Below are 27,623 nucleotides of genomic sequence, written 5' to 3' on the forward strand. Positions count from 1 at the left end.
CGAGGAGGAGCGGTGCTGTTGTGACGCATAGCGTTTCCAGTTAAAGACTGCCCTTCTCCTCCGAGGAAATGGACGGTAGCGATACTTCACCCATCTCACATTTTTAAAAAACGTTTTTAAATGTAGGCTATATTTTAGCTCTATCGGGGATGACAGACCGCGTCTGGGAGAGTAAGAAAAGGCAATGTTGTATCGCCATGAGTAGAGGTAAGTTCACGCGCTGTAAAAGCTCCATACGGAACTCGATTGTTATCTCTAATGTGGCACTTTTAAGTGTGGGTGTAGAGATTGTACCGTAGGTTTGAAACGGATGGAAATGTTAAAGCTTCTCCCCGTTTGCCGTCTTTCCTGTAGCGTGCATGTCTGTAGTGGTCTCAGCTGGCATTAACAATAAAAACTGTATTTTAGATGTTACTGTGTGTGGTTTTGGTTTGATTATTAGTTTCTCATGTAGCCTAGGGACTATTTCGCAACAGGTTACTGTAAGAATAATCTGCTTGATATAGGCTACAAGGACATCAGAGTTCATGAAAACTGATGTTTTTATTTATTAGATAATGCTGTGAAATTAATATTTTGTAAATCTACCTACACTTCCCCCCTCTTCTGTCCGGACAGTGTGTTTGGTGAAGTGAGAAGTACTGCTTTAGCGCCCCCTATAGCTGCCATGAGGAAATGTCAGCTGTTCGCTTATGTTTTGCTGGTAAGTTAGTACCTGCAGAGCATTTACTCAGCAGTTTTGTGTGCCCCAGGTGGCCATTTAAAATACTTAATTAAAATGTTTGTTTTGGGACGCTTTTCATCATGGTTGACTATGATTAAAGGCATGTTTCAATTGGTTAATTATTCAGTGATTTTACCTATACATAAAATGAATAATCAGGTTCCATAATCTAATTTTAACTAAAACATATAAACATTTTAGGACAGACCTACATTGAGATTTTGTAAGTTATGATGAGTGTAAGCCATGAGTCAGTGTAATTTCATTAAAAAATAAAATTAGGACTACCTTACCCATAATTCTAAAGAAATATCCACCAATCACAGAAGCTTCTCTTTTATATTGTTATAGTTCATTCCTCCAAATAATTTATGAGGTATTTATTTTTCATTACTCATTATTTGATCGTACTTCTACATATATATTATATGTATTATATATAAGATGAACACTGAACACAAAATTAAACATGTGACGAGGCTAGCATATGAAATGAGATAATGTGATAGCAATAGCATATTAATATTTCAGTAATTTATCATGTATTAATGCTTGCTGTTGGTAATGAAAACTGTATAGTTTTCATAATAATGTCTGACACAGCCTGATCAAATAATGAGTGGAAAAGGTTTGAATGAGGTTTATTCACCAGACTAGAAAGGAAAGGAAAAATAAAGCACTTTTCATTGTGGAATACAGTATTGCACTGTGCACTCACACATAATATAAGGTGCATGCTATCATTTCCCATGATATTTTTAACCTAAATGGTCTTTTGTTCCCCACAGGCTCTAATCAGCCAGTCATATACATTATCACATTTTGCAATTGGTGGAGGTCAGACTGTGAAAGGAACTTGTCCTGATAATGAATACTGGAATAATAAGGGATTCTGCTGTAATAAATGTCATATAGGTAAATCAAATTTAAATACAGGATCTATGTTATAGATGTACAGAGTGTATATCCTTTCAATAAATGCTGTGACTGCTGTGTTTTTTGCTTAGAAGAACATTTATCATAAAATGGAACAAAGCTGTTAACATTTAAAACAGTTAACTATGGATAATGGGTAGCAACAGGGTGTGTTTTTGTTTTTTCAAAGAAACCCTTTGTTCAGCTTTCATTGATGGCTTTGTTCTGTCCTTTGTCCTTCTGTTTTCTACTCTAGGGTTTAAATTGAAAGAGAAATGCCCTGAACCAAATAAGAGGTCTGTATGTGTAAAATGTGAGAATGGAACCTACCTAGATAACGCAAACCACAATGAAAACTGCTTCAGTTGCAGGAAGTGCACCAAAGGTAATGTCATTTTAAAACTTTGATTTTCATATTTCTTGTTATTGAAGAGGTGGTTAACCCAAAAATGAAAATTCTGTCATCATTTACATAACCGTTCCATCGTTCCAAATCTGTATGACTTTCTTGCTTCTGCGGAACCCACTTTGGAAGAATATCTTAAGAGTTTTTGTCTAAACAATGAAAGTGAGTGGGGTCAATTTAATTGACTTTAATTGTTTTGACAAAAAAACACCAAGTCATTTTTTAAATTATCTTCTTTTGTGTTCCACCGAAAAAGTAAATGATGACAATTTTCATTTTAGGATGAACGTATCCCTTTAATATGTGGATGATTGTTAAAAAACTTCACACAACCAATTAATTTGACCTTTGCTCAGTTTTCATATGTCTTTCATCCTTTAATCACAGCTCATTCCATAGAGAAATCACCGTGTACAATCAAAACTAATAGGGTGTGTGGGTGTGAGACTGGATACTACTATAAGAAATTAGGCGACTTGGGATGGGAATGTTCTCCCTGTAAGACGTGTGGACCTGGGCAGATGATAACTGGGGAATGTAAGTCCCTCAAGTTTAATAAAGCTTCATAAATGAATTAAAGTTATATATTAATCTTGGTTTTACATTATAGGATACCCTTAATTAATGTTTTCACTTTTGTCAGGTACTGAGGACCAGAATACAAAATGTCAATGCAAAGAAAACCATTATGCGGAGAGCAAAAGCCTCTGTAAGCTATGTGTTCAGTAAGTCATGCTTTGGTACTCTTCAATATCTTGCTGGCACCTGTTATGATGTGGCACTTGTTCAAAGGTTAAGTTGATGAATTTTGTTTTTGAAAAGTCTACAAGTACAGACTTCCTTCCTTGCATTTATGTCTGCTGTCCTGAAAATTTTATGTTAACGGTTAAGTGTGTGTTGCAATACTTTACATCACATACTAATGTGCAGAGACATACTCTAGCATTTAACAGAAGCATTTAACTACACAAGCTCAATTTTGTGCGTTGTTGCATTTTGAAATGCGTTTAACCGAAATTAATAACTTAATACAAGTACCCATCTTGGATATTATAGTCATTTTAAATTTTTAATTGATTCTAAATAATTTTATTTTTCACTGTTTTGTTGGTTTTAGTTTAGTTTTTTTTTTTTTGTATTTTAGATTTTTTTGTATTTTATTTTTTATTATTGTTAATATTTTATTATTTTTTAATCATATTATTATTTTACTCTTAGCATTTTAGGTCTACTACAATTAAGATGCTAATTGGTATCCTTAAAAAAAAAAAGTTTAACGCCACTAAATTTGCCATTACAGTTTTGATCTAGTGACAATTACAGGTTGGAATCTATTTTAGATTAGTTTCAACTTTTCTCACTTATGATTTATTTTTCAGTTCAAAATGTATTCAGTTTTCATTTTTTGTAACAATAATAATCCATGCTGTAAGCAAATGAGAATCAATTTAGTCTTTTTTTAGATCAACTACTGTCAGTATGAAGAGAACCTTCCTGAGCCAGTTAGTTACATGCATAAAATATGCATTTAATGTTGTAATGACGCTGACCAAGTTCTCCTTTTGTGTTCTTGCATAAATGTCTGGCCTGCAGACAGGATGATTCACCATTATTTTATAAAAACTGAAGTGAGAATATCTACAAATGTTAAACTATCCTTTATAAAAACCTTTATACGGAATGTATTATTCCCCGTTGTTACCGGTCATCCACATACTCTCCAGCACATACTTCTGGTACACCAGCATTCACTAAAGTGTTCTGAATTAGCACATGAAAATTATTTTAATGGGTAATGAACAGATACATTTACAGATCTGTATAACATTAGACATGACGGACAAAATAATCAACGTGTGTTCTTTATATCTTATAGATGTCAGGATGGGTGTCCACACTTGTGCAAATCCAGCACACCTCCTATCCCTGTTAAGACCTTCTTCCCAACCACTCCTCCAGGTGAGTACTGATCTGGGACATTTCCTCTGAGGAGGCAAGGGAAGCAGTGCCTCTTCAAAAAAACTGGATGAGAAAACTATGCAAATATTGCAAAATATGAAATTAAAAAGAAAATCACTAGTTTTTTTTAAGTAACACTACAACAGTGATTACAGAAGGAGGCTGCATCTCTCTTGCCTCTCCTAAGCCTATTGAGTTTTAACAGATCCCGTGTGGTGGGGTTTGTAAGGGGTACAGTAAATTGAGAATGAATCAGGGAAAATCACATGAGAAGAGCCAATGCCTCCATCGTGCTATGATTGGTTCATGCAATAAATCCCGCCTCCAGTTTTTGTATTTCTCACACATTCGCTTATCAGTCTGAATGAACAAACTGATGACATTAATGGGAAGCCTAATTAAAATGTAAAAAAAAAAAAAAAAGTCATATCAAAATAAAACTTCAAATGGCCTGACAACATGATCTGTGGGTTTTTTTTAGTGAGCAATTAGCTTCTTTTTTTTGTTTGCTGAGCTTTGATGACTGATGATCTGAAAAGTTGACTATTAATAAGAAAAGCTCAATAGTCATTATTACTGAATAGTAATTATTTTGGAATGAGTGTAAAAAATGCTTGAAACAGCTTGGTGATATTTCTACTTGGTTTTAATAAATAGAACATTACTTACATTATATTGTTAACAAAAAATTAAAAATAGAATTGGGTAACACTTTAATTTAAGGTGTCCTTGTTATACATGTTGCATATACTTACTAATATAATAACAATAAATTATGCATAATTACGTGCAAGTAACATTACACAGTACTTAAATGTAAAATTACACTGTAACAAGGACACCTTAAAATAAAGTGTAACCTAGAGTAGTACTTGTTTTTGTTTTTTGATACTGTAAGTAATGTTTATTTAACCAGGAAATTGCGTAACTGAGACAAGAATTTACATAAAAAAACACCACTGCAAACCTCTGGTACTGATCAACATTCATCCAAAAATGTGTATCCTTCAGAAACAGAAAATATTGAAAAAGTTGTTGATGTCTGTTGGTTTTCCTAATATTGTGGATGCCAGACAGGCGACTGTTGGCAAACTATGGCTTTAGAGTGTATCGATAAAGAGAGCTAGTACTAAAATTGTTTAGAAAGCATGAGTAATCTTGGGAAGTCCCCTCTCATGTTCCTTTGAATTTGTCTAGCCATGACTAAGCAAAACGTCTCTGTGTGGTCCAAAAACAACACGTGTCCTCAGGCAAGAAATAATATTGAGGGGTGATTTTAATTTGCTTGTTTCTCATCTCATTGATGTTTCAGGCTCAGCACCTCAAATACTGGTCCCTGTGTGTGCCTGCATCACGGTTCTAGCACTGGGATTGTTCATGTCATACGAGGGCATCAGACTTTGGAAGAAAAAGAGGCATGCTTTGTCATCACAGAAATCATTTCCTGCTTCTGACGATCAGGTAAAATGCTTGATTGAACTATGACAAACAATGACAAAGACACCACAACCATTCTTCTTCACAATGCGAGTGATTCACATTTGATGCTAAACACATAATTACTGTAGCTCTGTTTGCATAGAAGATGATTCAGCTTTTATCGTAAATAATAATACTAATATTCTTATAACAGGGACGCCCATCTGAACTCTCGGCCTAAAAATAATGACAAATAATATTAATAGAATTGCACTAATGTCTTTCAGAAATAAATGCTAAAGTGGGGCTGTATGAACTGGTTTCTATTTTAATATATTTTTAAATGTAATGTATTCCTGTGATGGTAATTCCGAATTTTCAGCAGCCATTTATCCAGGCAGCATTTCTTCAGAAATGATTTAATACGCTAATTATTGTCATTGTTGAAAACACTTGTGCTCCTTAATACGTTTGTGAAAACCGTGATTATTAGTCCATTATAGACACTTGCAGTATATCTTCATGGAAGCCATGTTATGATCATGTGAGCTGTTATATCCTATTTGACTGGTGCTGTTTTGATTATTGTGTTGTTTATTAAGTAATTAATATATATTTTTAATGTTCTCCACAGACATTGATTATCACAGTGGCACCAGACACAGAACACAATGAGAGCGTTCCTCTCACAAACCAGCCGTGCGAAACAGAACAAAATGGAAAACTCCCAGACTGCGTCCCAAGAGAGATCAAAAGTATGTCTGTTTATTTGTTTCTACACAAAGCCTCTTGGGGGCTTAAGTTATCATGCTTAAAGATGATTCACGTGTTGTCGTTCTCTTTCTCTGACTTTCGCTTTTGTAGTTCACGAGTTCTTCTATTTTGTGCTGGACGAGGTGCCAATCGGAAGATTTAAAGAGCTCGTACGTCACCTTGGTGTTTCTGAGCAGAACATTGACAGGGCGGAACAAGACCACAGGAACAGCAAAGATGCCCACTATCAGATGCTGAAGGTTTGGAGTGACAGTGGCAGTGGAGGAGGGAACAATGTTTTGCCATGTCACCGCATCCAGATGTTAGTAGACACTCTGAAGGACATGTATTTGGTTAACTGTGCAGACAACATCTGGAGCAGGTTCCTTTCACAGGACACAAGCACTTCACACTGAGGCCATTAGAAGAGAAAGAAGAAAAGGGCATTAAAAGACAACTTACCCTTCCACCGACTTCCTTTGTTTTCCTTTGAGAGTGGAAGTGCGTCTACAGCTGTTTTTGGCCATGTCATATTTCCAGTTGTCTGAAGATTTCACACTAAATTTTTTTTATGAATATGCATATGTTCTTTGTTATATGTTTGAATGCTATCCAGGCTTTTATTATTTCTGTCAAAGTAAATGTATCTGAATGAGGGTGGTGGGATGGTTGGGGATGGGTTGTAATTTTTTCAGATATGTAATGGAGATAACATACGCATATGCATATTCTCTCCAAGTTCTCCTTATCATGGCACACATCTCACAATAACATGTCCAGGTCACACACCCCCACACACACACATACAACATTGTTCAACATTTTAAGAAAGTTTTTTATGTTAGTTTTTTAAGTTTTTTTTAAAGAATTTTGACAGAAGAATATGTTCACTAAGACTGCGTTTATTTGATCAAAAATTGTCAAAAAATATTTTCCTGTGGTTTTTGCAGCCTTCTGTCTGACTCCAGTCTTCAGTATTAAACTTGAAAAACTTTGAGATTCTTATTCCTTTCTTTTAAATTTCTTTTGGCGGTGACCTGGGCATGTTCTTGATAGGTTTTGTGAGAGGCCTTATTGCTCCTTAACTGTATAGATGAATTTAATTCTGATAGCAATGGTATTTGCATGTGCAAAACAAACACAGTTTATAATTGCATCTGTATTTGAGGGTATTTTATACAATTTGATAGGTGATTTCTATTATTGCTTTATTCCACAGGCTAATATGGGGCTTCAGCTAGAAACTAGCATTAAAATTCAATGCAAATGCAAATTATGAAGCTAATTTAACCACAGATGTTTTTTTTTTTTTTGCCTTAATGGAAAATTCCTATATGAAAAACACATATATCCTGGCATAAAATGGTGCAGTATTTTTTGTAAAATGACCTTGAATAATTTTTGTCACTTTTTTTTACAGTGGGAGAATAAAAATATAAAAAAGCCATGTAAATGTATTTTTCCCCAAATACATTTTGATATATTCTATCTTCTTTTTACATTTAATTGCAAAAAAAAAGAAATCCACAAATAAACAGCTTATATATTTTTAATTCATGTGTAATTTGCTTGTCATTCTAATTCATTATCATTTTAGATGAAACCTGGAAGTACATGCTTTGTAAAAGGCCTCACCAGCACTAAATCTACAAGTGTTTTGTCTCCTTTAATGAAGGCGCATCTGTTATGATCTTGCGCAATGTTGCTTTTCTTCATTCCTATCCCACTGAATTTATTCCTGTCTGATATTTCTCAGGCCCTCTTTCACTTCCTTTTTTAAAAATCAGCTGAGCTACACGCGTTCACAGCTTGACTGTTACCGCACAATCTGTACTATAGACATGAATAATTTTAACAGATGATCAAATGTTCAAAATCGGATTTACACTAAAGGAAGATCCTTTAAATCTGCAGCCAAATCTAAGTGTACCTAAATATTACCATGGCATCATGTTGATGGGTTTTTCTTGGGTAAGCACCTGTCAAATCCTCCCAGCATTTTAATTTCCTGATTGGAGACAAAATAACATCTTTCTTCCTTATTTTGCATGTTTATGTGCATGTGTGTGTGTGTGTGCATGCTTGTCTTTGTGGAACTAAACCACAAACCTGTCATCCCTGTCTAAACAATTCTAACTTTACATGTTATTATGTACCTGTGATCAATGGCTGGTTGGTTGTCAATCACATCAGAAAGCACTAATGGCCCAGTCAGGTTTATCTTCTCAGGGTGCAGCCATGCCTGAAATCTAAGTATGAAGAATCTGGTCTCGCTTGCTCAACCTGTTACTGAAGGAAGGGTTAAAGAAAAACTATATAGAAAGACACTGAGGACTCCGAAAGACAGATTCAGGGAGACAAGAGGGACAGAAAAGACCTTGAAGATGTCTGTGTGAGGGAAATGGACATAGTTAAATCCAGGTATCTGTTGGGGAAGACTTGCCTGAGGAGGGATGTGTGCGTGTGTGTGTGTGTGTGTGTGTGTGTGTGTGTGTGTGTGTGTGTGTGTGTGTGTGGTAAATGAGATTGTCTAAAACTAGAATCACATTAAATAATTAAAGAACTGAGATTGTACTGAATCTAGTTGTGCTTCAGACTTTGTGGGACTTGCTGATGTAAATTGCATTTAAATCTACTTTTACATATCTGATGCTGAATTTGTTTTCAAAATTATGTGTTATGACTTTGTGTTTATGGTATATTCAATGTTATGCCTGTATGTGTAACTACAAATGTGCTTTTGCAAACGGTATATATGTGCATGTATATGGCTGTGCGTGAGTGTTTGTTCGTTCGGGGTATTTTACCCTGAATTGATGGCTGATGATAATGTTGACAGTCAAGGTGAGTCTGAGCGGAATTGGTTTATTGCCAAAAAGTGATGTCAAACGTGGGCGGATATTCAAATCTTTCTCAGAACATGTGTGTGTGAGTCTCCTGAATCACACACCAGTGTGTTTTATGACCGTGAGATTCAGGGGAAAAGTGACTCACTTGAATTACAGTGAATTATGAATCAGAGTTGGCGTGTAAGAATATGTGTGTTTATAAGCTTCAGCTTATCTGTGCATGGCCAAGTCTCTTGTTTATGGAGTCCTGGTATGTAGTGTGTGTGTGTGTGTGTATTTAACAATATATTTACTTGTATTTAAAATTATACCTCTGAAGTGAGCTAAACCTTCCTTTGGGGATAAAAATACTTTTAAATGTACGGTTTTGGGAAATAAAAGAACAAGTCATCCTATAATTTCAAAATGAAAAAAAAAATCTATCATTGCCAGAATTGCCTGTGTGATGCTTCAACGTTCAATGATTTTTCATTAAAAAAATTATAGTGATTATGCTTTCAGCAGAAAGGGTCTGTTAGAGTTAGTGGTTTAATTTAAATATTTTAACTTAGTTATTTATTTTTGTAAGTTACAACATTTTTAAACTGCATATATATATATATATATATATATATATACACAGTCAGGTCCATAAATATTGGGACATCGACACAATTCTAACATTTTTGGCTCTATACACCACCACAATGGATTTCAAATGAAACGAACAAGATGTGCTTTAACTGCAGACTGTCAGCTTTAATTTGAGGGTATTTACATCCAAATCAGGTGAACGGTGTAGGAATTACAACAGTTTGCATATGTGCCTCCCACTTGTTAAGGGACCAAAAGTAATGGGACAATTGGCTTCTCAGCTGTTCCATGGCCAGGTGTGTGTTATTCCCTCATTATCCCAATTACAATGAGCAGATAAAAGGTCCAGAGTTAATTTCAAGTGTGCTATTTGCATTTGGAATCTGTTGCTGTCAACTGTCAAGATGAGATCCAAAGAGCTGTCACTATCAGTGAAGCAAGCCATCATTAGGCTGAAAAAACAAAACAAACCCATCAGAGAGATAGCAAAAAAACAAAACAACTGTTTGGAACATTCTTAAAAAGAAGGAACGCACCGGTGAGCTCAGCAACACCAAAAGACCCAGAAGACCACGGAAAACAACTGTGGTGGATGACCGAAGAATTCTTTCCCTGGTGAAGAAAACACCCTTCACAACAGTTGGCCAGATCAAGAACACTCTCCAGGAGGTAGGTGTATGTGTGTCAAAGTCAGCAATCAAGAGAAGATTTCACCAGAGTGAATACAGAGGGTTCACCACAAGATGTAAACCATTGGTGAGCCTCAAAAACAGGAAGGCCAGATTAGAGTTTGCCAAACGACATCTAAAAAAGCCTTCACAGTTCTGGAACAACATCCTATGGACAGATGAGACCAAGATCAACTTGTACCAGAGTGATGGGAAGAGAAGAGTATGGAGAAGGAAAGGAACTGCTCATGATCCTAAGCATACCACCTCATCAGTGAAGCATGGTGGTGGTAGTGTCATGGCGTGGGCATGTATGGCTGCCAGTGGAACTGGTTCTCTTGTATTTATTGATGATGTGACTGCTGACAAAAGCAGCAGGATTAATTCTGAAGTGTTTCGGGTAATATTATCTGCTCATATTCAGCCAAATGCTTCAGAACTCACTGGACGGCGCTTCACAGTGCAGATGGACAATGACCCAAAGCATACTGCAAAAGCAACCAAAGAGTTTTTGAAGTTATTGGACTGTTATGCAATGGCCAAGTCAATCACCTGACCTGAATCCGATTGAGCATGCATTTCACTTGCTGAAGACAAAACTGAAGGGAAAATGCCCCAAGAACAAGCTAGAACTGAAGACGGTTGCAGTAGAGGCCTGGCAGAGCATCACCAGGGATGAAACCCAGCGTCTGGTGATGTCTATGCGTTCCAGACTTCAGGCTGTAATTCTGAACAAGTCCCTTAACAAGTGGGAGGCACATATGCAAACTGTTGTAATTCCTACACCGTTCACCTGATTTGGATGTAAATACCCTCAAATTAAAGCTGACAGTCTGCAGTTAAAGCAAATCTTGTTCATTTCATTTGAAATCCATTGTGGTGGTGTATAGAGCCAAAAATGTTAGAATTGTGTCGATGTCCCAATATTTATGGACATGACTGTATATATATACAGTGGTGTGAAAAAGTGTTGGCCCCCTTCCTGATTTTTTTTTTTTTTTTGCATGTTTGTCACACTTTAATGTTTCAGATCATCAAACAAATTTAAATAAAGATAACACAAGTAAACACAACATGCAGTTTTTAAATGAAGGGTTTTTTTATGAAGGAAAACAAAATCCAAAACCACATGGCCCTGTGTGAAAAAAAATTAAAACATAACTGTGGTTTATCACTCCTGAGTTCAGTTTCTCTAGCCACACCCAGGCCTGATTATTGCCACACCTGTTCACAATCAAGAAATCACTTAAATAAGACCTGCCTGACAAAGTGAAGTAGACCAAAAGATCCTCAAAAGCTACACATCATGTTGAGATCCAAAGAAATTCAGGAACAAATGAGAAAGAAAGTAACTGAGATCTATCAGTCTGGAAAAGGTTATAAAACCATTTCTAAAGCTTTGGGACTCCAGCGAACCATTATCCACAAATGGCGAAAACATGGAACAGTGGTGACCCTTCCCAGGAGTGGCCGGCCGACCAAAATTACCCCAAGAGCGCAGCGATGACTCATCCAAGAGGTCACAAAAGACCCCACAACAACATCTAAAGAACTGCAGACCTCACTTGCCTCAGTTAAGGTCAGTGTTCATGACTCCACCATAAGAAAGAGACTGGGCAGAAATGGCCTGCATGGCAGAGTTCCAAGACGAAAACCGCTGCTGAGCAAAAAGAACATGAAGGCCCGTCTCAGTTTTGCCAGAAAACATCTTGATGATCCCCAAGACTTTTGGGAAAATACTCTGTGGACTGACGAGACAAAAGTTGAACATTTTGGAAGGTGTGTGTCCCATTACATCTGGCGTAAAACTAACAAAGCATTTCAGAAAAAGAACATCATACCAGTAGTAAAATATGGTGGTGGTAGTGTGATGGTCTGGGGCTGTTTTGCTGCTTCAGGACCTGGAAGACTTGCTGTGATAAATGGAGCCATGAATTCAGCTGTCTGTCTACCAAAAAATCCTGAAGGACAATGTCCGGCCATCTGTTTGTGACCTCAAGCTGAAGCGAACTTGGGTTCTGTAGCAGGACAATGATCCAAAACACACCAGCAAATCCACCTCTGAATGGCTGAAGAAAAACAAAATGAAGACTTTGGAGTGGCCTAGTCAAAGTCCTGACCTGAATCCTATTGAGATGCTGTGGCATGACCTTAAAAAGGCGGTTCATGCTCGAAAACCCTCCAATGTGGCTGAATTACAACAATTCTGCCAAGAAGAGTGGGCCAAAATTCCTCCGCAGCGCTGTAACGGACTCATTGCAAGTTATCGCAAACGCTTGATTGCAGTTGTTGCTGCTAAGGGTGGTCCAACCAGTTATTAGGTTTAGGGGGCAAGCACTTTTTCACACAGGGCCATGTGGGTTTGGATTTTGTTTTCCCTTCATAATAAAAAACTTCATTCAAAAACTGCATGTTGTGTTTACTTGTGTTATCTTTGATTAATATTTAAATTAGTTTGATGATCTGAAACATTAAAGTGTGACAAACATGCAAAAAAAAAAAAAATCAGGAAGGAGGCCAACACTATTTCACACCACTGTATCTGTATATGTATATATATATATATATATATATATATATGCAGTAAACACAAATATAAAATATATTTTAATAATTAAAATAATATTTGTGTAATATTAAAAATAATAGTATGCTATATTAATATATTTCTACATGTTATAATATTACTTCCATTAATAATTATTAGGTTTTTAATAATGAATTAATTGAAATTATTAACATTTTATCAAATAAAATTATATTTTATTAATATCAGTATACAGTATGTTTTATTTTAAGGTTAGGGTTATGGTTTAGGTTAGAATTAACCTGTATTTTTACATTTAATGCCATATAAAACAATAGAAGTCCATAATATGTCCTTATTTAAATAATCAAATGCATGGGAGGGTCAACTTTTGTCTATATTTTGGGGTCCAGAAGACCACCTAAGGATTGCAAAACCTCAGTTCACCTACAGGGGAGCAGCTGACAGTTCCCACGGCGAAAAATGCCTTAATAACATAGTAAATAATGTCATAATGACAATATAAATGAATAAAATGTAAAACATAAAATGAAAAATAAAAAAATTATATAAAAATGGTTTGTGCGAGGGTTCAGATTGAGGGGGTAAAAGACATCATTAGCTCAATATAAAAGCAAGATACGTCAATGGAAAATGATAGAAAACCCACCCTGATAGAAAAACAAGTGTGTGTGTGGCATGCAAGGTCAGGTCATGAGATGTGAAATGTTTTGAAATTTAAAGGTCACATCAGTGGGCTTCAAAAGTCTGGTATCAGTTCCTTCTAGTTGCGGTTTACAGTTTTTTGTGGGTTTTAAATTATGTATTATGCACAGCACAGAGATAAATGAAGCATAGCGGCTTTTTTTTGTAATTACTCAATGCTGCTACTATTTTCTCTTCTACTTTCCCTGTTTATTGTTGCACTGTCTCTGATCTTATTCATGTGTTAGACTATTAATCCTTTTATTGTAATCCTATCTGTGTCTATTAGTAATCCATCAAAAGGACCGGAACTAAGAAATGTCATGGCCCCAGAGGAAACTGCCACCGGGGACAAGAGTGATAGACAGGGGAAGGAAGAGAAAGAGGCAGGCCCCGACACTCCTGATGGATTCGTTGCAGTACCACCAGTCGCTCAGCGGAGGGCACAAGAGAAACACAGATACAACACTGTAGGCTACCAGGTACTGAATTCATCAGATTATATTCAGCACTGGAATTTGTTTTGCATTATGCAGATGCTTTCATATAATCTGACTTTTAATGCATTTTAGATCAATAGCGTGACAGTCCAAAATGGTCAAAAATATAGGGTACTATAGTAATCAACATTTTAAGTGGATCAAAATCTTTCATCAAAGTTGTCCTAAAACAAAAACAATACTCGTTCTTGCCTTAGGACAACTTTGATTAACTTTTTTCATCCACTTCAGATGATGACTTCTGTATGGTTCTGATACCATAATTAAGAAAAAAGACCTCATTAAAAGATGAAATTCTTCAGAGGAAAATTTTAAGTACACATGATTTTGACGCATATTGTTTTATTAGCAAAAATCATGTGGTCATGTGGTGCGACCAGCAAAGTCAAGTGGTGCGACCACAGTGCTGAAGAAAACCAAAAAAAGGAAATGATATCAGGACCCCTAAAAAATAATGTGTTATGACATGATAAGGTTTGTAAAATATTGTGTGGTACAACCTTCCAATATGGAGTGCCAAGTAAGTCAAAATTAAATAATTAAAAAAAAAAAAAATTAATAAATGATTATATTTTATATATTGTCATTATTATTAAATAGTTAGGCTAAAAAAAGCACCAGAAAAATCTGTACATTAATTTTGAATTCACTACGCAAATTCACGAATGACTGTAATTTGGCCCTCCATATCCCAAAAACTTTATATTTATGATTTTTTTTTTCTTTGCTGAAATTGAATGGTATGTAAGTTTTTAAAAAAAAAATCTATGCATCTATAATCCCTGGGAAATTATCCCAAAAGCCAGGACATTGGATTTCCCTACTTCCAATTTTTAGTTTTAGAACACCTCACACATAGATTCAGGCTTAGGTCTTTTCACCAATTAAAATTTCCTCTGGTTTCATTCTCCAACTCACATGTTCAGATGTCCAGACAGGCACTGTATTATGTGTCCTCAAGTGATTTAACCAAATAGAACATGGAACAATGTCCTTTGTTGGTTCTGAAATAATATTTCTATCAATCACGCTATGAAGAATGCTTTTCCAGGACCAACAAAGGATGTTTTTGCAGGATCATGTTCTAGTTAGGTAAATCCTGTTGTGCTTTATAAGCAGTCACGGATTTAATCAGGCTTTAGCTGATTGCTGTCAATTCAGCTTGTCACATTTATCAATTTTCGTTGTCAGAAAAAGAAGCAGAGGGCAGCTGTGGACTTTTCTACAGTGAGCAAGGGAACATCTGCCGGGGGGAAGAGCAGAGGTACATTAAAGCAGGCACTTTTTAGCCAGGGAGTGTCTGACAAAAATGGCACATTTGAGGTAGGCCTAATTAATTTTTTTTTGCCTGAACTGGTTCATAGTTGGATACATAGACTGATTACATTATTCTTATTCCAATCTCTCTCTCAGGAACGATCAGGTGGTATACAGGGGCAGGTGGATGCGCTGAAGCAGATTCTGGTCTTATTCAGTATACCAGAGGACCTGAGGTGGACATGGGGGGAGGGAGGGACTGAAAAAGCACTGGAAAAGAGCTGGACAGACATAGTGGAATCCCATGAGGTAACAGGGCTAAGGCTAGATGGTACACAGATTCAGCTATTGGGCATGCACACATCAATATAGCGTAAATTTTGTCAACTGTACAACTATAATTACTGTTTTTGCATTATTATAAGAGGTAGGTTTAGGGTTGAGCTAGGCGTAGAAGTTAATAAAACACAATCTAATATAGGTAGAATACTGCACAACTGTTTTAGCTCTATCCCTTCTAGCCACAACCAGGTAACAGAGAGAAATAGAAAATAGCCTACATTCGCAATTCAGGTTACTTCCAAAATCCGACATATTTCTACAGAACCCCAATATAGAACAATGCTTTTTCGATGCTTTTGCGTAGGACTACTTGTCAATAACATTTATAAAACATTTTATAACATTTATAAATAATAAATAACATCATATAAATTAATAAGAAACCTTTCACCTAAATCTTTTCACTAAAATAGTTTACATAGCATGTGATTAGTGATGTCTGCCGAAAGAATAACACAGAATCATGCGCAATACCAGGAATGTGCTGATTTAAAAATAAAAATAAATCAGATTGTATGTTGTATGTTGGAGGAGTATTGGTGACATTCTCTAATTGTCTCTATTTCTAGTCTATGTCAAAAACCCAGCGACACCAGCAGGAGGCGCTGTGGGAGCTTATTAATACTGAGCTAACCTACATCAACCAACTCACTACAACCAAAGAAGTATGCCATAACATTACCGTTTTTTATTATTAAGGATTTATTACAGTTTATTTGATCAGATATAGACAATCAATTCACTATAACAACAAAAATTAGAATAATAATATGTTTATGGTGTACAGATATTTTTGAACTCATTGTTTCTCAGTTCTTTGTATTTTCATTCGTGCATTTTAAATGTATTATTTACACTCTTGCTAAAGCTTTGGCTAATGCACATCCTCTTTTCTGCACAGCTCGTGATAGCAGCATTGTCACACTGTCACAGATATGGATTCCTTCAAGAAGTATGTGCATCTCGACTCATCTTTCATGTTTACATGGAACCTTTTTCTTAAGAATTGACCTTCTAGAGTTACATACTTAGCATATCTAAATGGCAGGCAGACAGACTGCACAGCTGTATGTGATGGCAGAAGTGCGGTCAAATAATGTGCAGCTCACTGTCATCTGTCTGAGATCACTCATTCTGCTCAGTCTATAATCTAGAGCATTACCGGTGATGTCAGAAATGGAAACATTTTGTACGGACGAGATGGAAAATAATTTTGCTCTGTTGTAGAGCGTGTGGGCGACACCACCTGTATCAATTAATCTTTTTCCATTTCTGTCTGTTCTTTCTTTCTGTCTGTTCTTTCTTTCTTTCTTTCTTTCTTCAGGTCCACCCCACAATGCTCTTTTCCAATCTTCCTTCTATCCTTGATGCACATCGACTCTTTTGGCATGAAGTGATGTATCCAATGTTACAAGAGGTCCGGCTCACTGGGAAACCATTTGACCCTCTCAGACTTGAGGCAGGATGTTTGCAGGTATTATAAAACAACAGTACATACAATTCTCAGCGATAAAGCTAAATAGATCAATTTTTGCCCCCCAAAAAAATTCAATCTTTTTACCTCATTTTACACCTGTTTCAGTTTCCTGACCGTTTTCCTGCATACTTTGAATACTGTTCGGAAGAGGAGAGAAATGTGGAGCTTACACGCAGACAGCTTGACACAAACCCACACTTTCACACCTATCTTACGGTACTGAAAATCACATTAATATGTTGAAAGCAAGGAATTATTCTATTGGAAAAAAAAAAAAAACTAATTAAGAAACAGTATCAAGAGTGATGATGCTCTAAATATTAGCATGATTCGGCTGTAGACATGAGGCTGAAGGTAGTCACAGTCACACTGAATATTAACTAACTTACATTTTATTCAATAACTGCTTCATTAAAACAGTCACTTGGTTCATTTCTGAACAAGTCAGGGGTCATCAAACTTGATCCTGGAGGGCCGGTGTCCTTCAGAGTTTTGCTCCAACTTGCCTCAACACACCTGCCTGTATACCTAGTAAGACCTTGATTAGCTGCTTAAGGTGTGTTTGATTAGGGTTGGAGCTAAACTCTGCAGGACACCAGCCCTTCTGGACCGAACTTGGTGACCCCTGAACTATAGGGTCACAGAAAAACACCTAAAACTTTCAAAAATATAATGCTACAAAAAATCAAAAATCCCACTTCTGCTCCAGGCCAGAAATCAACACATTTGGAACACCAACAAACCGATGAAATTCTAGTTGTGTTCAATGTTAATATTTGCAATGTTGTCTTTTTCCGTTCTTGTTTCTCCCTTAGGTTTAATTCTTGTGCTGTGCTGAAGGACTTTACCAAATTTTGTGTTCGCAAAATGACCAGCCTTTTAAAAATGTATAGTAAATGTACCATTATGGTACAGTATATGATCACCAAATCTTGGATTGAGTTGTTTTGTCAACTTGTTTTCATTCATTTAGCACAGGTTTTTTTATTTATTTTTGGAACTGAGTGGTTGTATGCCTCATTGACTGACCTTGTGGAGATTTTGAGTGAAAAAAAGCAATATTTGGGGACATTTTTGCCAATATTCACTGTGTATAACCGCAGATCAATGGGGCCTACGACCAGTCAATTTCAAATTTAAAAAGAAATACACAAACTGTGAAATGAAAGAAACTGTGAACTGAATGAAAGAAAAAAGACTGATAAAAAGACTGAATCCTATATTTGGTAATTAGTGAGACATTTATAATCAGTATTTTGTAGGCTGGTCATTTTTTACCATTAAGTGTAACAAAGTGTAGGAAAAAATCCCCCTAAAAGTACAAAAATTATAAAAAATTAAAAATTAATAAAAATAAAAAATTGACATTGTTATACCCTGTGTGAGCAAAGTCAGTAGGTTATAGCCCACACTGTAAAAAAAAAAGAAAAAGAAAAAAGTTGAGCCAACTTAAAAGTTTAAGGCAACCAGCTTCAGCAGATTTGAGTTTTCCCAACTTATTTTTTTTAGGAAATTTCTCAACTTTTTGTTGTATAAACTTAAAACAAGAAATTGAGAAAACTCAAAAATTTTAGTTTGCCCAACTTTTTTTTTTTTTTTTACAGTGCTGTGCGATAATATTAACTAGCATTTTCAGAAAATCCTCTCCAGACCTTAATGTGCAGAACATGTTTGAAAAGTTTTGAAAATGTTCTGAACTTTAAAAGGAAGATTTTTTTTGTTTATGTTAGTTCAAAAAAAAATTGAAGCTAAATTAAGGCTGGAAAAAATGGTCAAATATAGACATACAAATGGGTTACGAGGTGTGAAATTGTTTTCCACATTTCAGATGAACTCTTTACCACACCAAGTTCCCCTGCCAATGTTTTTGTCACCAGTGGACATTATGCAAAGTAAGCAGGGTAGAAATGACTGTGAGATCGCCTGCCTTTATGGTGGTTTGACTGTAGTGGTAGGTTAAGGGGGTGTGCTGTGTCCTGAAGGGTACATAGTAGAAATAACTGCACATTGCGCCCTGAAATTGCTTAATTCAATTTATATTTAATTGTCTAGCTGTACAGTAAAATGAAATTCAAAGATAAAATGTCTATGCTGAAGTCAACATGCTATTGTGTAATCATTTAATCATTTAATGTAATCATTTAAGCAAAATAAGTTTCGTTATTAAATGAGTTCAAATGCACATTTCAAACCACAGATGAACATGAGCTATAGATTACAATCGAATATGTTGCATGAAGAAACATGCATGCATGATTTTCCTGATTACCTTGATGTAATCTGTTCTGCAGTGGGTGGAGAATCATCCACAGTGTGGGCGAATGAGACTGGGCGATATGCAGGCCAAACCACACCAGAGAATCACCAAGTACCCTCTTTTGCTGAAAGCTGTTCAGAAGACCACAGAAGACCTCCCCACCAAAAACGCACTTGAAAATATGGTGAGACTGTGACCCAATCGTGGTGAATCACATCATTCACCATACATTGAAAACAAATAACAAATTGCATTGTGAAAATGACATAAGGTACTAAAAAGTAATCATTGGCCTTTGTGTTGTCACTTGACTAAAGCAAAATGACTTTATGAGATGGAAAATTTTATTTTTTTATTTAAATATTTAATAAGTAAATGTAAAAAAAAAAGAAAGTATTTCTTCATGATGGACTAACTGATGGTGAGATCAAAATACTAACATCCTTTAAGGATTTGAAGCATGATTATAATGAAATTGAATAAAAAAGATTTATACTTTGCAAACACTTGTTAATGCAGTTAATGCAGCTTAAGTGCTGCTGTCATCAAAGCAAAAACAGGGACAAATATAATACATTTTTAAATCCAATTAAATTGTTACTATGAAAAAAAATAATAAAAAGAAGAAGACATATGAAATAGAAAGGAAATAGAGGCACTTTCCCTTCTAGTTGGTCTTAATTACAGTAGTATTATGTGTGAAATATCACAACATGATTGTGTCAGACTAAAAAATATGAGAAAAGTCAAACTCTTGAGCTGCATTGCCTTTGTTATCATCTTTGTAATCTCCGTCTCACTCTCTCTCTCTCGAATATGAGCTGCTTGCACAGCCTTTATTCTATCATTGAAGTTAAAGATAAAGATCTGCAGTTTCTCACTCACTGTCTCTTTTTCTCCTGCAGTTGTACAGTGTCATTAATTTTCTAGAATCTATCAATGGCTATTTGCAGCTGAAAGAAGATACTGTGGCCCTCTCTCTTGCTGCTCAAAGAATAGAGGGATGCAAAATAGAAGGGCTGAGTGAAGAAATAGACAAGGTACACAAGAACAAAAAATCTTGATTAACCATAAATTGTACAGGCTTTGCTTATATAAATAAGGCTAATAGAAAGATCTCAACAACAGTATGTTCGTGAGTTCTGCTGCTTTGATTTGATGAGGCCAGTGAGGGGGGTGGGACCAAATGTCATACGGAAGCAACTGATGGAAGAACCTTTGAAGGTCAGAATGAGAAAGGACACCAAGGCAAGTGAAAAGACATACAAGGTGCATGTGATGTATTAAGGATTTTTGTATTGACCTCATAATTTCAGCATTTGTTTCTGGTTATGTTAGGAGCTTGTGGTCCTTCTCTTCACTGATGTGTTGTTGATGACCAAAACGCAGAAGAAATCAGACAAGCTGAAGGTAGTGCGCCCGCCTCTGCCTCTGGAGAGAATACACTGCATTGAGCTCAAAGATGGATGTGAGTGTGAACAATAACTCCTACATTTAACAATCTCACCTGCCTGACAGAACGCTTTAAACTGGGCTCACAGCAGTATGAAAGGGCAGTTAATATGCATGGGCCATTTTCATGCCCTGCTCACAATATTTTACTGAAATCTTTCTGAAATACATTCTGAAATCTTTATATATAATATATACTTTAAACTGTTCCAAAAATGTTTGATACATTATATGTATGTTATCATATGCACCACATTTTTAGAAAAAATTTAAAATAAAAATCTGTAGAAAAACTGAAAACATAAAGGAAATTTTCTGCCAGGACAGTATCAGCTAAGTTTACAAAAAATGTTAACCCTAAAACACAACACTATGCAATGGGTGATTTAAAATGCTATCACTAAAATCAATTCCTTTACATTTACATTACATTTTAGTTTCTATATACTGTAATGTAACAAAGGGAGTCTCAGAGAGCAAGAGTATGATTCAATTGCAGTGTTTTTAATGAAGTGGTAATCATGAGGACACAAGGAACCATGGAATAAGACAGAACTACAACCTCAAATATACTGCAGCGAAAGCATAAAGACACAGAATGCATTACTTACAACCAGTCAGTTTGAAAATGCACATTGATTTTCCAAGTCAAGTCAAGTCAAGTTGAGCTTTATTGTCATTCCGCTACATGTGGAACGAAATGTCGTGCCTCGCAGGACCACGGTGCTACATAAATACAGACATACAACAATGAAGTAAAAAACACTATACACAACTAACCTACTGACAGATTTGAACTATAAGTATACTATATATAAGTATTTACCCTATACAAACTAAAAAAATAAAAGATAAAAATACAAACTATACGAATGCTTCACATGAATACTGTACATGTGCAAAGAGAAACATTTTGAGTCAAGCAGTTGGTTGGGGAACAGTGCAGGATGATTTGTAGTGCATGAGCATGTAAACATACATATATTACTGAGTCTTTTGTGGGATTGTGTACACGCAGCAGTGTGTGTAAAGTGTCTAGTGCACATAGAGGAGAGTGTGTTACTACAGGTGGTTTGTACAGGCCCACTCACCTGTGTGTAGCACACTTCGAATTGAACAAAAAAAGTTCCATACAGTTTTTTCTTTGGTGTGGTAAGGTTTGGGGTGGGGTGGGGTGTGGTCCATGTTTCAGCAGGTAGGGGTTTGCATGGGGTTTCAGAGGGGGGCGGGGTGGTTTGAGTTCAGGGCTCTCACAGCCTGGGGGAAAAGCTGTTGGTGGAGCGGGCTCTGATGCTCCGGTACCGTCTTCCTGAATAGCATACTATTCTTAGCAAGTCAGGGCACAGCATGGCATATTACTTGATAAACTGGTTTCTGATTGGCTTTTTTGAGAATGGCTCCACCTAAGGTTTGTCAAATACCTGCTCATCCAAGTAATGGTACATTGTCACAAAAGATTCATTATGATTATGTAATTGTGAATTCAAACATACACATTAACTGAACATGGAATTTGTAGCACATTATTACCTCAAGAGAACTTAGAACAGAAACGTTTTTTCCTATAAATATTTATTATTTGAAGCTAGATTAATTCTCACACTATGTCTATTTCTCCCCTCTTTGTTCTGTCTGGTAGATTCGTTTGTGCTGGTGGAGGTTGGGGATTTAGGTTGTGCTGTCAGTGTGAATTTTCTGTCCACACCCAGTCCAGACAGCTGCGCGTCATGGGTGTCTGCTCTGCGTGAGACTCAGGTACTTGCATTCCTATTGCAGCAAACACACTAGACACCAGTGCGACAGGATATACAAGCCCAATCCTGAAGAAATGTAGTTTGTTTTTGCAAACGTTTTTCTACTTTTGGCACTTTCCACGAATAGGGTACAAAATAGGGTCTGAAATAGTTGTTGTTAAACTTCTATTTAATAAACTATTCATTGATAGTTTATTCTTATTAAGTCACAGAGTTGTAAGTAACAGGGTTGTAGACTTTCCCTTCGATTAAGCTGCTGCTCAGTAGGGACCTATGATGTTTTGTTGAATTTGAGAATATTGAATGATAATATTTACTTTTCTTCACTCCATGTTTTAAAAAGGAGCTAATGACAATAAAATAATTTGTTCTTGGGGGAAATTGTGCAGCAATATAGGTGCATGCGTAATGTGGCAAACAGGTAATGCCTATATTATGCAGTATTAACATTTTAGTTATGCTTCTGGTAATTAAAATTAGTAAATAATTTCTGAGGAGAAAAACATAAGATTTTTGCATTTAATGCTTTATTAAAAAGTAATTGTAGTGGACACTAAATATAACATGGAAAGTGACTTTTTATACCATAATAGACTCACTAAATTTGTGAGCAGAATACTGTATCAGGACATCAAATGTGACCCTGGACCACAAAGCCAGTCTTAAGTCGCTGGGGTATATTTGTAGCAATAGCCAAAAATACATTGTGTGGGTCAAAATTATCGATTTTTATTTTATGCCAAAAATCATTAGGATATTAAGTAAAGATCATGTTCCATGTAGATATTTTGTAAATTTCTTACTATAAATATATAAAAACTTCATTTTTGAATAGTAATATGCAATTAGTAATATGCATTTTTGAATAATAAGAACTTCATTTGGACAACTGGTGATTTTCTCAGTATTTCGACTTTTTTGCACCCTCAGATTCCAGATTTCAAAATATTGTCCGATCCTAACAAACCATACATCAATGGAAAGCTTATTCAGCTTTCAGATGATGTATAAATTTTAAATATCTAAAAATTGACACTTAAGACTGGTTTTGTGGTCCAGGGTCAGAAATATAGTTGAATAGTTTGTAACTATAAACTGGTTCTTGTTGATGATCACAGGCAGCCTTAGAGACCTTGAGGAAAAATGAGACCAACAAAACACTGAAGACAAGTATGACAGAGTTTGGTGGTTCAGAGAGACCTCCCATTCAGGACGAACTGTCTGACAAAGTCATAGGGGATCCTGATGGCCAATCAGTATCTGATAGATCTGATAGTGATATAGACCCAGCTGAGTTGGTGAGGCTATATACTTTGGATAGGCGCAAGTCTGAGACCGAAATGTTGATGGAAGAAGAACAAAGTAAAGTTCAGCAGCTGCCAGAGGATAGGAACTCTCCACTGATTGGTCAATCGAATTATCAGAGCCAATCAGCTCATGAAGAAGTTGCGGCAAAAACTACTTTAGCTGGATTAAAAACTGAAGAAGGAAGAAAACAGTTGGAAGAGGAAGAGGCCCCATCTAAAAAAATGTCAGAAAGGCGAGTTACATGGAAACATGGACGACGGTCATCTGTAAATTCAAATGATGTTACACAACAGGACTTACCTGTGAGAAACCAGTCGAATGGACCATACTTCTTGATGCCTGGTGGAGTTGTGGAGACAAATAGCACTTCTGTTCAATCCCTGCCAAGCACTTCTGCATCAAACAAGCCTCCAAGAACTGCATCAACATATGGGGCAACTGCAGAAACAGGGGAATCAATGCATCAGGATCCAGATGATGACTCATCAGAAATCATGAGGAACTCTTTGTACGGTCAGTCAGTAGATGACGATGGGCTCCTCACAGAATCAGGGAGGTTCTCTAGGAAGCTGAAGTCTCCTCGCTTTCGGAGGAAACGTCCAAATAATTTGCAACCATCTGTTCCCTCAGATATTTCCAGGACAGATGTGAACGGATTGGAACTTACTCCCAATGCAAACTCCAATGGAAACCAGAGAAGAGGATCCAACCCTGTGGATGGTTTAGAACTTACCTCTAATGAAAGCTCCAGTGGAAATCAGAGAAGATCATCCAATGCTAGCATTAAACCCCAGGATTCCCACCGAGTGCTAAAGCTGGGATCTCTAAAAAACAACCATGGAACGTTATGGAATGTTCCTGAAAAAAGATTGTCACCAGACCCTCAGATGCACTCTGAACCTGAGCAGATGCGTGATGGGAACGTTCAAATGAAACCAATCAAACTGAAGACACAGAGGAGTGCCTCCATCCCAGAGATCAACTCCTCTCAGAGTTCCCTTCCACCTTCTCACAGGCGCAGCCCCTCGCCCCCACCAGGCCTGGACCCCCAGCTTCACCCTTCTCCAATCCAGGACCTGCTGCAGAGGGCAAAGGAACGGGAACGAGAACGTGGACTGGGAAAAAGAGAGGGAAAGAAAAAAACGGTATCTCTACAAAATTCTCCTACTGTTTCTGCCTCTCCATCACCATCGGTCAGTGAGGGAGAGAGAGAGGCAGAAAGAGAGGAATCGGCAGTAGACAGTATGATATCTGCTCATGGATGGAGAGAGGGGAACGTGGATGGAAGTGAGGATGAGATGAAAGAGAGGTGAGTCTACATGTTGTCACCACTTCTCTATGAGTCATTGCTAAATGTGAAAGCACAATTTGAAAACCGTTCTTAACAGGGTTGTATCAGGAAGAATCACATTTTTTTCTTGATCTTCTGAGATGAAAGAGTTTGTTGCACTAAAAACATCAGATGGCGTCATGCAACCATTTTTCTGTTCTGACTACTTATTCTAAAAGTGCAAAAAATTCTATTCAAGTCCCAACCTAACATTGTATGATGTTGTTGTTGTTTTAACTGGACTAACAGTGATCACATTGTCTTTAGCATAGATATAGATTTTGAATTGTAATAGTCAGTAATTTTGTGTTAAATGGAAAACAAGTAATATGTGAGTAATGATAAGCGAGGGATGATAGGTGATCCTGGGATTTTCAGTTCATTTTCAGCTACATGACCCACTAAGGATAAAAGTAAGGTTATATATATATATTTAATTAAATGAATTAGTTGATTATAATATAATTTTTGTCATTTAACTTTGTATAATATACAATATCATTTATAATTTACGTAGAAAGGAAGCACAGCAGCAAAAAAGGGTCAGAGAGGATGGAAAATTATTTTTAAAAAATTAAGTATAGCTTGTAAGTATATTTTATTTATTTTATATATTTTTATGTTATTATTATCATTATATATGAATCTCAATTATGAAATAATATGCAAGATATGTGATAAATACATGCATAAAAATGTGTTATGACCCCTATAAAATCCTACTGCATCTGAGTTCAAAACACAACTTTGAATTTGTATTTGTGTGTGTGTGTGTGTATGTGTGTGTAATTTTTTTGCTTAAGATATAAATATTCTTTCTTTTTAAATTAACCCTAAAAATAACCTTAACTGTCCAGTGGAAAATCAATCATTTTCATTTTAAGTATATTTGTTCCATTTGTGAGATATGACTGTAGAGAGTCCTCACTGTGCTGCGGAACTTGACAGTTTCATGTGCGTTATTTCTTCTCTCTGCCCACACGCACAATTCTTCTGTGTACTGTTACATAAAATCCTTTCTAAATTATTACATTCAAACCTTCACTGGAAATTGTATTCAAATGTGACAACGTCATTGTCCTAAAATGACATATTAGCACTTGTTACTTCTTTTGGAATATAGACAAATTATTTCTTCATTAGGACCATTAGGAGTCAGGCTTTCCCCTGAACAATTGCACTTAGAACATTTCTTTAATAACTCATCCAAAGCTATTTAATGCTCAGTACAGATGAGTTAATATAAATATTAGAGACACACAAATTAAAGTTGCATGACATTTCTGATTATTTGAATATAGCTTGAGCTTTTATACTCATGGTTTAGGAGTCTGTGGACCCTTGAGGGTCTTTTAAGGTGGTCTTAACATTTTTAGATTAATATAGCCTATATATATTAACAAATGCAGTTTTTGATCTTTAAAGACCTTTTAATTAAAAAAAAATAGATTCATAAGTAATGCTTATGAAGCAGTGTTCAAATTTAGAAATGTCAAGATTTTTATGTTTTTTTATTTTTTTACCACAGACCCCTAAACCATGAATATAAAAGCTCAAGCTACATTCAAATAATCAGAAATGTCATGCAACTTTAATTCATGTGTTTCTAATATTTATATTAACTCATCTGTACTGAGCATTACAAAGCTTTTAATGAGTTATTAACAAAATGTTCTAAGTGCGATATCATTGCATGCAATCCTTTTTATTTATATATATAATTTTTGTTAACAATAATCAAATTTATTTATTATTTTATTAATTATCACCCCTTTTTCTTTTAAACAATTTTCTCTCACATAAAATAATAACAAAGAAATGCCAAGTAACACAGAACTTAACATTACATTTTTAAGGAAAAATACTTTTTTGTAAACATTGTTTGTTTTATTTACAACTTTGAAAAAATCTTTTTCTACAGTGTAGAGAAGACAGGACATTAACCTTTTCTTTTTTGAAGACATTTACCCATAAACCCCTGTTCTCTTCCTTGAAGCAATAATGTCCAAGAGGGCATCAGTGTGGACTGGCCAGGCTGGTGTTTTGATGAAGAGGAGGTTTTTGACTTTGAGGACTTTGAAGATGAAGACTGGCTTGACAAGAAGCTAACGACAAATGAGCCTCAGAGGTCAGAGACAGAAGCATCAGAGAGGCAAGAGGAAACAGAATGTAGTGAGGTGTAGTCTATTAAATGTGTAAAAAGTGTTTGGAGAAATGTAATATATAAAGTTCTGTTGTGTTGTTTAATGATTATTTAGCATGACTATTATAGTCAAATATATTTGAGTGATACATACAGCCTGCACATGGTTTTTTATGGAAGATCGAGTAATATTTTGTCTATTGTTATTATAATGTTTACTTAAATTTATGTGTGTACAGAATGTTTTCTCTGTATAGTGATATTAGGAAACTGTTTATAATATATTTAGTGTGCACAAGAAGCAA

The 27,623-nt window shown here is 35.9% G+C and overlaps 2 protein-coding genes across 4 annotated transcripts; both read left to right on the forward strand.

Moving 5' to 3' along the window:
• Positions 1-3: 3 nt before the first annotated feature.
• On the forward strand, positions 4-7,738 carry LOC306886984 (tumor necrosis factor receptor superfamily member 1A-like). The gene is made up of 10 exons (XM_079444421.1): positions 4-207; positions 619-703; positions 1,513-1,639; positions 1,896-2,024; positions 2,433-2,582; positions 2,689-2,770; positions 3,922-4,004; positions 5,317-5,465; positions 6,058-6,178; positions 6,288-7,738. Exons 2-10 carry the CDS (start codon positions 668-670, stop codon positions 6,590-6,592), a joined length of 1,182 nt encoding a protein of 393 aa, XP_079300547.1. The 5' UTR covers positions 4-207; positions 619-667; the 3' UTR covers positions 6,593-7,738.
• Positions 7,739-8,489: 751 nt separating this feature from the next.
• Positions 8,490-27,621, forward strand: LOC306886941 (uncharacterized protein). 3 transcript variants are annotated; one of them, XM_079444332.1, is made up of 16 exons: positions 8,490-8,597; positions 13,788-13,980; positions 15,190-15,321; positions 15,412-15,564; positions 16,167-16,262; positions 16,499-16,549; positions 16,922-17,071; positions 17,180-17,290; positions 19,366-19,515; positions 20,237-20,371; positions 20,460-20,579; positions 20,670-20,799; positions 22,423-22,538; positions 23,656-25,154; positions 25,693-25,762; positions 27,172-27,621. In XM_079444332.1, exons 1-15 carry the CDS (start codon positions 8,578-8,580, stop codon positions 25,751-25,753), a joined length of 3,117 nt encoding a protein of 1,038 aa, XP_079300458.1. In that variant the 5' UTR covers positions 8,490-8,577; the 3' UTR covers positions 25,754-25,762; positions 27,172-27,621. The 3 variants fall into 3 exon arrangements, with proteins under 3 accessions (XP_079300458.1, XP_079300459.1, XP_079300457.1); XM_079444333.1 differs by lacking the exon at positions 25,693-25,762 and having other exon boundaries at positions 27,097-27,621; XM_079444331.1 differs by lacking the exon at positions 25,693-25,762.
• Positions 27,622-27,623: the final 2 nt, after the last annotated feature.

Source organism: Barbus barbus (genome assembly GCF_936440315.1).
Source record: "Barbus barbus genome assembly, chromosome: 21".
Taxonomy (NCBI): Eukaryota; Metazoa; Chordata; class Actinopteri; order Cypriniformes; family Cyprinidae; genus Barbus; species Barbus barbus.

Coding starts and splice junctions, on each gene's coding strand:
- LOC306886984 (XM_079444421.1), top strand. CDS start 668: ATGAGGAAATGTCAGCTGTTCGCTTATGTTTTGCTG. Junction 2,771..3,921: donor CTCTGTAAGCTATGTGTTCA/GTAAGTCATGCT, acceptor TATATCTTATAG/ATGTCAGGATGGGTGTCCAC. Junction 4,005..5,316: donor CTTCCCAACCACTCCTCCAG/GTGAGTACTGAT, acceptor TTGATGTTTCAG/GCTCAGCACCTCAAATACTG.
- LOC306886941 (XM_079444331.1), top strand. CDS start 8,578: ATGGACATAGTTAAATCCAG. Junction 16,263..16,498: donor AACTCACTACAACCAAAGAA/GTATGCCATAAC, acceptor TTTTCTGCACAG/CTCGTGATAGCAGCATTGTC. Junction 20,372..20,459: donor TGAGTGAAGAAATAGACAAG/GTACACAAGAAC, acceptor TCTCAACAACAG/TATGTTCGTGAGTTCTGCTG.